Source organism: Azolla caroliniana, unplaced genomic scaffold (genome assembly GCF_043228905.1).
Source record: "Azolla caroliniana isolate FFs.n. ecotype wild unplaced genomic scaffold, voAzoCaro1.0.p SCAF_6, whole genome shotgun sequence".
Classification (NCBI taxonomy): Eukaryota; Viridiplantae; Streptophyta; class Polypodiopsida; order Salviniales; family Salviniaceae; genus Azolla; species Azolla caroliniana.
In genome coordinates, this window is record NW_028230441.1 from 8,854,546 (window position 1) to 8,864,309 (window position 9,764).

Here is a 9,764-nt window from a genome sequence, read left to right on the forward strand (position 1 = left end):
GAACTACGGTATGTTCACACGGATCGGCAAGTTGCCGACATCTTCATCAAGCCGCTCGGGTTGGACAAGTTGCAGCACTTTGCCGAAATGCTTGGTGTTCAACATCTTGATGTGCCACACTTGAGGGGGAGACGCAAGGGCAAAGACACTACCGAAACGGGCAAAGACAAAACTGTTGAACCCATAGGTAAGAGAAGAACCGGTAGAGGTGGAGACAAGAAGAAAAATGAAGCCGAGTCGATGAAGGAAGTCGACACATCCGAACAAGTCGGTGAACCGGCTGAAGAAGCCAAGGGAAGCACGGAGAAGGCCAAGACCCGGACGTGGTCCGATGTGGTGAGAGGCCTGAAGCCGAAAATCGAATCGGAGGATACCAATTCGGACAAGAGTTGGAGCGAGTCGGAGACAGCCGATTCGGATCAACAGACGGATCTGGATGAGTCAGATCAATGAAAGGCCAAGGAGACACGGACGCAGCGAAAGTCAATGCCATCGCGGTGGAACCGACGGATTGGCAACCGCCGGAGTCATAGCAGTGAAGGAGCTGAGATGGGCCTATTGAGCAGACATGCCGAAGGTCGAGGCGCGCAGAACCAAAGGGGTCGCGGCAAACGGAACTGGACCAGACAAGGAGCACGAGCAAGGTGAAGCGACGCTAGGAGAAGTCGGTTGGAAGAACCGGCTGCCACAGAGGTTGACACTACGACCCTACCTCAGGTTGAGCTTGAGGGGGAGTGTTGAGCAGCAAACTTGGACTTAACTGGAGATTGCTAGTATGGTAGATTAACGTGAGTTTTACACTAAATATGGAAGTGTTCATACATTACCACTGTTGTCATTACAATTTTCAGGAGTAAGGAAGGGAGTTCAACCAATATGGGAGATACTGAGTAGTACCATTGTATATCACATTTGGAAGGCTCAGTGCTCTCTCATTTTCCATCAACTTAAAACACCACCGGGTGAAGTGGTTTCAAACATTTGGTTAAACATAGTTCATACTTTGAAGGGTTGTTGAGCTGCAAGCTCAGCCGGAGCCGGATCGGCTGAATAAGCCTGAGCCGGTAAGCGAGAGGAATCGGTATGCCGGTGAGCAACCGAGCCGGTAAGCAGTAAGGACCGGTAAGCAAGAGGAGCCGGTATGCTGGATCCAATCCGTAACCGGAAGCCTAATATAGGTTAGACTACTAGGCAGTTATAGTCTCGTAGTTAGTGTCAGATGCTCGTGTGAGCATTGAAGTACACCGTACTTCTAACAGTCCCGTGTGGACTTGTATAAATAGCGCTGATTAGCGCATTGTAGATACAGAGCACAGAGTATTCATATAATCTTGAAAAATAGTGTGTTCTGCTCTCTCACTCTCTGTCTCTCCCACGTACTCTCTGTCTCTCTCTCTGTGCATTGTTCTTTCTAACGCTTCCGCAAGCAATCTTTCACAAGGGTCAATGGGATGGTATAGTTGGAGATTCTGAGGCTAAAATTGCTCAACGGAGTGAGTTTCTTATTATGTGGACAACTACTCCATTCATGACATCCAATTACGGCACTCCTTATTGGCATTTTCAGCCGCTGCAATGGTTGTTTCCCCCACCGATCACATAGAGTTTTTAAAATATTGTAAATTGTTTATACTAATGACAATATATCTTTTTATAATAAGAAAAAATGTGAGAGCCAACCACACCATCTAAACATTATGAAAGCAAGAACCTCACTAAAATAAGAACTACGGATTAAAATTTGACGAAATAAACTTCCATGATTTCTTCATCAAATGTATTCTCTCCTTTAGCATGTTACTTTTAAAGAGACAATTTTCGTTATCTTGACATTAGCTATGGCTAGTAACAAAATGTTCCTATATTGTTATTCTCCTACCTCTCTAGTATATGATCCGGCCCTATGGCCCTTTTTCGGTTCTCAGTCGATCCTACAAGCCAATTTGGCTTTCGGCTTCTTCGGCCGATGCAGCTTCATGTTGAGCTTGTCACTCAACACTCCCCCTCAAGCTCAACTTGGGAGCTTGCTCTGTCTGCTCTAGTGGTTCTTCGCTCCGGCTCCTGCCAACTCTTCTCCTGGCCCGTGCACCTTGACTTGTCTGGTTGGATTGTCTACTTCTTTGGCCCTCGTTGACCTTCGTCCTGCCTCTTTGGCTCTAGCACCCCTCAATCCGTCGGCTCTCTCGCTTCGGTATCGTCTTCGTCTGCCCTCTCACTCGTTTCGCGTTCTCCTAATTCGGCTCGTTTGAATCGTCCACATTATCTGAATCGATTGTCTTCGATTCGTCGTTCCATTCAGCTTTTCCCAAGCCTAGTTTAGTTGGTTGTGGCTCATCCGCTCCACTCCTCTCGTTTGCCATCACCATATCGATGTGTGTGTGTGTGTGTGTGTGTGTTTTGAACACCACTATAGACTTTGTGGATAAGAGATTGCTTTCCATTGAATTTGTTGAAAGTGGATAAGAGATTGCTTTGCATTGAATTTGTGGAAAGTGGATAAGAGATTGCTTTGTATTGAATTTGTGATGTTCCAGTAACTCTCCTAGCATTATTAGATTTTTTATAACTTCAATTTGTACTTTTGTAGAAACTCTATGTATAAGAGGCCCTCTCTTTTGTATAGAGATTTTGTTAGCATTTGAATACATTATCATTATAATATTCCCATGTTTGTTAAAACAATATCTTAACTTTTGATGTACTTTCTCTCTCATATACTTTGGATAATATGCAACAATTACTTGATGTATTGGACACAATATGTGAAATAAGTAGGCTAATCGTTAAATTGGATAAAACATTAATGATGGCAATAAAGGTGATACAACAAAGACACTACCCCACTCTTACATGCAAGGGAAAACTAGTGCAATTGGTGTAAAGCTTCAAATATCTTGGTATTAATGTCCCATTAACAAATAGGTAGAATGTATGCCATGAGTCTAGACTTCACACTGTTTGAATAGTTATCGTATGCTTGAGAATCAATGCAATCAAAGTGATTCTTGAGGTTGTGAAGTAAGATTGATGTTATTACATGTTATGGCGGTCCAAGTGTTGTTTTATGGAGTGGAAGTGTAAAGTGTCACTCGGTGCATGCAGTGAAATAGAGAAAATCCAAAGTGTCCTTACATAAATAATTAGGGGTAAATCCTCAACAACGTATCCTATCATGATTTTAGAAATAGGTGTTCGGCCCATAGAGGTACTAGCCATGCAAAGAGCATACAAGTAAACCACAAACATTGCCCCAAAAATATTGAAGCATAGGATGCAATGTGCGAAAAAACTAATAAGATCAAAATCTTTTCATCTGACATGTGCTTGACATTATGAAATGGTTTAAGAAAGCTCTGTTGGAGCTCTTGGGTGACGCTATGAAGTATGTTATCATTGAGAATAGATCACGAGAGGCACTAAGAATGAAGTTGCAATATGCTAAAATTTCAAAATTAGAATATTAGATTGCAAATATTAACCCTCAAATTTGACCCTAATTCAAGGTAAAAACACCCAAACATATCCAATCACATGTCACTACGCCCACAAGCTTTAGCTCTTAGATAGCCTTAACACTTATTGGGACTTGTTCACAAAGTTAGATGTTGACTCTTGAGGTAGCATCATGGCATCATCACCCAAAAACTGGATATATGAATTGAAAAACTACGGGAGGATTAATATCATTTACTTATTGTATGTTCATTATATAAGGTAATTTGTTAGACAAGCATGATAATATGTGTCAAACCCAAATGTCCACCAAGAACAGGGTGAGAATGTATATGCATGCATTGATTTCACATAGAGAGTTTTTACTATAGAGTAAAATCCCACCTTCTTAGGAAGGTCAAATTTGGCTCTATCATAGACGATAAAACATCTATTGCATTCAGTCATACTCCTCTTTCTCTCTCTACATTAAAATCATATTATTTGCTAAATAGGAAAACTCTACACAAAAATACATGTTAGAGCCCATCCCATTGCTTGTGGTTCGAACCTTTACTTCCATGTGGCTTAGCTCAAAAACTCACAAGGATGTGAGTGAGACAAGGCATTGGAGCATAGGTAATGAGAGTAGTCGACTATGCATGCTTTGCCCTAAATAAGTTCACGACTATGAGTATGACGATCTGATACAAGGCCTTACCTTGTATCACATTTGATTATGCTTTCCAAGCACATATTCAACCATTCACAATCCTTGCATGAAGTTCTCTCATAGTCGCAACATGCACTCGCCATTGAGGCATTCATTAATAATGTTCTTGAACATCCATGGTCATTACTTGCCTTCAAGTGCACTACGTGATAATGTTATTTTGTTGTCTCATTGGTCATATTTGACCTCTGAAGATAACAATAATATATATGGTCAAATGTGGATGAAAATACGCAACTATATTAATAAACACGTGTGAATTTACTATAATTGGCTAGCAAGACGTTGAATCACCAATAAGCAAGACAAACACTCCACCAATGAAAGAATCACCACTTGTTGCAATAAACAAAATCGTCACACCAATACTCCCTTCAACTCTTGTAAATATGCTTTGACTCCAAGCCTACCATCGAGTACAAAAACATTGAGCATACCCTAATTATGATGCAATTCCCAATGTCTTAGAAAAAGGAAAATCGTCTCCATCTCTAATATCAGATCGAACTGTGTTAATTGTGCAAACATCCACACAACAAACTTGCCAAATTTGAGAAATGTGACCCCAAATTCACAAGCAATCAAACATTATGTGGAATGATGAGTATTATCTTCCATGTGTATAATGCAAAAGAAGCAATTTCACGTTGTTAATCTAGTCCATGTCTCTCCCACATCCATAATCAAAGTTATGTAACTCAATGTTTACTCTAAGATGATAACCATTGAAGATGCTAAATGGAGCCATGGCACAACAAATTAATAGTCACTAGAAAAAAACTCTCGTTGTGTCTCTCCCTTATTTCATACTCACGACATAAGACAAACATACACATATATTCATTTAATCTATTATGTTGCATAGAACCATATTCACTAGGTCGTCACTTATCCGCTTAAAATATAGTGTAAAAATTCTCTTAATAACAAGGATTGAAAAAAAACTCAACAAAACTCCAAAAACGATAAAAGTAAAAGTTCACACGAGATAACTTGCACAAACCCACTCATTCATCATTTTTGGGTATTTTCCTTTTCCTATGATAACGTTTTTTGCACACCCCTTGTAACCCACTGTAAAAGCGTCAAATTTTCGAATGAAATTCTGAAAGGATTGGTTTTCTTACTTTAAGACCAATCCTTTATTGAATTTGTAAATATGTCCAAAATATTCTAGAGGCCATAGCTAAATCTCCAAATGTTAGATTCACACGTTATTTGTTGATCTAATGAGCTCTTTGTCTCTAAGCCTAGCTATTGGCGCCAAATTTCCACCAATTTCACCTCATGAAGTGTGAGTTCATGACAATGTGTACCCCATAATACATTATTTCGACAATCCATAATAGGCATATGATTATCATACCCGTTGTCCTTTATCGACGAGCTTAAAGCATCAATATCATCATCATCCTTTATAACACCATGCTATCTAAATCCATGGTAAGTACAAACAAGCTTCCACTTTGAGCCTTTCTAGTACTATGACCATAAAGAGGGGCATAAGTCGTACAAAATAACACATGTCACTTTTGCTCCAATGTTATTACTAATTTGGCCACTAAAGTTTGGAAAGGTGATGTCATTATTGAAATTACTATTAGTTATGAGGTTTTTTGCCAAGGGATGGTTTAAAACTTCCTTGTAACCGTTGATGCGCATTTGTCCATTTAGGATTCAGGCTCTAATTTTTATATACAATGTTATTTAGGCATTCTTTTTAGTTAACTTAATTTGTCTATTAAAAGTAGTAACTTTGCATGCCTTTTTTCAAAACTATAGCAAGTCATGAGGCAGTAATCAAGTAAAGAGTTGGTTAAAGTGACATTTAAAATGACTCAAGTAAATGCATATAAGGGAATGGATCATTCAAATCGTAAGAACCTAAAATAGGCAATGGACAAGTGAATCAATTGATCATATAAGGGAATGGATCATTCAAATCTTAAGAACCTAAAATAGCCAATGGACAAGTGAATCAATTGATCGTGCTCCAAATGCACACATTACTCTGTAATGATAAACCATTATGCGGGGTAAGATGAATATACACATGAAATTGAGACTTACATTCTATAAGTTGAATTGTTGAGCATGAGAACCATAAAGTTGAATTAACGATTATCCTCATTTTTTGTTACACATGATAAGATTTTCCATTATTGTTTCCTGATAAAGTGCACATGAAACACTATATCTAGATATCTTATAGAAAAAAATACACATGGTTTTATGGTGGCAACAGAACTTGACGTTTGCTTCTTCGAGAAATGGCAACCCGGCAAAGAATATTTTCTTGTTCGTGTGTGTATAGTTCTTGACGTAGATGGGCTAGTATAATCATCGCAAAGAAGATGCTCTCACTAAAGGTGCTTCCTTCATCAAGTTACCTACACGAGACCCAAGAGAAACAAAAATCAACTAATGAAAAAAAAAACAAGATTGATGTCTTATTATAGTGGGGAACAAAAAATCAATCCTCAATCCAAATTCATACTGGGTGTTGGTGAGTAGGTACAACGAAACAAAGAAACAAACTCTCGCAACCAAAGATCAAATCATGTAGGCAAAAAAAGTTACCACTATGTCCCTTTGAGTGGCTCCATTGCTTCTTCACTAGGGGTACCAATGATTGGACAACATCCGTCATGAGTGGACGGTAGTCGGCTTCTGATTGCACACACATTTTAGCTATGGCAGCAACCTAATACCATCAGCATCATCATCATCAATAACTTTTCTTTTAATGCTTACATGGGACTTAAAACACCAATTGTAACATTGAGATACCTGAATGAGATCTTTCATAGGATACTGGCCATTCAACACAGGATCTACCACCTCATGTATCCTATGTCTGTTAGTTAGTAGAGGCAATGCCTAGACAATAATATGGAAGCATTTAGCAACCTTATTTTTTCCATTTGAGCTTTTTAACTTTTTTAACTTTTAGTGTTTTCCATTCATTTCATGATGCAATGCATACAACTATGGACATGAACAAAAAAACACTGGAAAATAGTGGACTAGTTCTCTCAAAGTTTCCAGAGCCAAAAAATAAGAATGTGATACTACTAGCAAATTACCAGAAGCACGCACGAATGGATAATTTGTTTTCACATCACTTTTTTTTGGATGGATTCTCCATTCCACTAGATGCTTTCCTTGATGAGAAAAACAAAAACACAAAGAGATTTCCATGCTACCATATAACCAAAGAGGTATACATACCCAAGATAGAAGTACACCCTCTCCAGATGGCCTTTCCATGTCCACGGGAGTGCGTCCTGTTAAGAGTTCAAGAAGAACTATGCCAAAGCTATACACATCTGACTTAGTTGTCAATTGTCCTGTTAAAGCATACCTAAGGAAGAAGAAAGATATGGCCAAAAATCAGTTACTTTAATGCAAGGTTTCTCTCACAAAACATAGAATGAAATAATGTAATACTAAGATCTTTTGGTGACATGCTTTATTTGTAAGACCTACTCTGGTGCAACATATCCTTGTGTTCCAAGCACTCGTGTGAAGACTTGACCATTCATCTTGTCTGATCCGAGCTTTGCCAAACCAAAATCAGCAATTTTGGCATTAAAGTCCTCGGTAAGAAGAACATTGCTCGACTTGAAGTCACAGTGGATTATCGGAGGATAAATAAACTCGTGAAGGTATTCCAAGCCTCGAGCAGCATCTAATGCGATGCGCAGTCGAGTACCCCAATCCAGAGTGGGTCGATTTTGATTTGTACATGCTAAATTTATCATCATTTTATCAATCAACACCCTTATAAATGGTGCATGCAATTTCATCTATAAAAGATTGTTCTTCTGTGGAAAGATGCAACTTTCCTAAAGTTCACTCAGGTAGACTGACCAAAATCCATGGTATTATGTATATTTACATATATATATGCATATACATCAAACTAATCCACAGCTATCTATAGTGTGTGCAATGACAAAGGCATTCATTCATGTGCAAATGGACCTATCTCTAAGCCTTGTGATTTACTCCATGGAAAAAAGCATCCATATGCATGGAGACTTAGCTCTAGCCTAGTTACTGAATCTGTAGACAAAGTCATCCACATGCAAATGGCCATATAAAGGTACCCATGTAAACACCTGAGGATACAATCCAGACAAGCAGGTATAATATAGTGTCTTACCATCAGAGTAAAGGTGTTGTTCTAGGCTACCATTTGCCATGTATTCATACACAAGCAGTCTATGGCCTTTATCCGCACAATAACCTATCAATTCGAGAAGGTGGGGTGAGTGCACTCGGCTCAACAAATCAACCTGCATTCAATGCAGAAAAAGAAAACCACAGCTGTCAAGAGACAAACATTGTGTCCTCATCATAACATATAGGCAATGAGAGAGGAGGATCGAACCTCCATTCGGAACTCTCGGTCTATTTGCTTGCATCCTTCTCCCTCTCTTTCAAGCAGTTGTTTGATGATCGAAATGTTGCCATTAGGAAGAATACCTCTATAAATGGCACCTGATTGCCACCATCTTCGGGGTGAACTTAGTAGATTTGTGGGGCTGAAGTTGCTAGTTGCAAATTGCAATTGCTTGTATGTGAAAACCTGAGCTTCATTAGAGGAGACATGCATGGCAGGGAGCATGTGTTGTGTGGCACTCTTCTGGAAACCTGCATGTGCATATACATATTTACATCTAGACACATACATTGAGAATCCTCCTAAGAGTTATTCAGCATTGTACCTTAACATGTAAATTGGTACAGATACACATAGTGTACATAAAACACATACATAGACAGATACAGTATATATATACAATACATATACATACATTCATCGATGTGTTTCAATGAGAACCCTGCTAAACCCTATTTAATTGCTCAAAGATTTTACATTGAGTAATAATACCATTTTCGGCATTGATAAATGTGTTTTTCAAATTACAAGCTCTTGAGAATTTGATTATAAATGAAATGTTTACCTTGACAGACACCATTTTCTTCATCATCATCCTTATCATCATCGTCATCACCAAAGGGCTTTTCTTGGTGTTTGTGAATCATGTGAAGGTAGTAAGTGGCCACAATGAGAACAGAGGACATAGCCACAGCAGCAATGAGGGCAACAATGAGGATAATACCATTTCTCCCATGTGGCTCCTCAACAACAGGTGCAATGGGCAAATCCTTAGCAACAGTAAGATGATGAGCAGGACTAGGGGCATCAGCCATAGCCAGAATTGTAGCAAGGCATAGGAAATGCAACATGTTTTTTAGTTTTTACTCATAGACTTAAAGAAGATCAATCAACTCTTGAGTCTTAATTATAAAGGCATAGATCAAATACTACATGATACATCCATTGCAAGCATTAGTTTGTCTTGTGTTCTTTCTTTTTGTTTTCTTTGGGCTTGTTGGTGTGCAATGTTAGCTTTCCTTCTTGTACCCCGACGATTGTTTTGTCCCACTCTGTAAAATCTCGCTTTCTCACCGTCCTAGGTATTTTTACTGTCTGCTATGTAGGTTCCCTCATCCTTGCATGTGACATTAGCACAATTCAATATGCCAAAAAGCAAAGAGGATCTCGTTCGGATGATTTTATGTTTTT

General features: G+C 38.8%; 1 protein-coding gene across 1 annotated transcript; it reads right to left on the bottom strand.

The window, feature by feature from the left end:
• Positions 1 to 6,213: 6,213 nt before the first annotated feature.
• Positions 6,214 to 9,445, bottom strand: LOC147862987 (putative serine/threonine-protein kinase PBL23). Its single transcript, XM_087321664.1, has 8 exons — positions 9,139 to 9,445; positions 8,562 to 8,824; positions 8,334 to 8,466; positions 7,655 to 7,916; positions 7,397 to 7,529; positions 6,956 to 7,045; positions 6,746 to 6,869; positions 6,214 to 6,555 (listed from the first exon to the last, which is right to left on the bottom strand). The coding sequence occupies exons 1-8, from the start codon at positions 9,422 to 9,424 to the stop codon at positions 6,506 to 6,508; spliced, it is 1,341 nt and encodes a 446-aa protein (XP_087177790.1). The 5' UTR covers positions 9,425 to 9,445; the 3' UTR covers positions 6,214 to 6,505.
• Positions 9,446 to 9,764: the final 319 nt, after the last annotated feature.

Bases quoted from the DNA above. Each gene is read 5' to 3' on its own strand.
- LOC147862987 (XM_087321664.1), bottom strand. From the start codon at position 9,424: ATGTTGCATTTCCTATGCCTTGCTACAATTCTGGCTATGGCTGATGCC. The intron at 8,825-9,138 runs GTAAACATTTCA...ATGCACATGCAG, and splicing joins AGAAAATGGTGTCTGTCAAG to GTTTCCAGAAGAGTGCCACA. The intron at 6,870-6,955 runs GTATCTCAATGT...TGATGGTATTAG, and splicing joins CTATGAAAGATCTCATTCAG to GTTGCTGCCATAGCTAAAAT.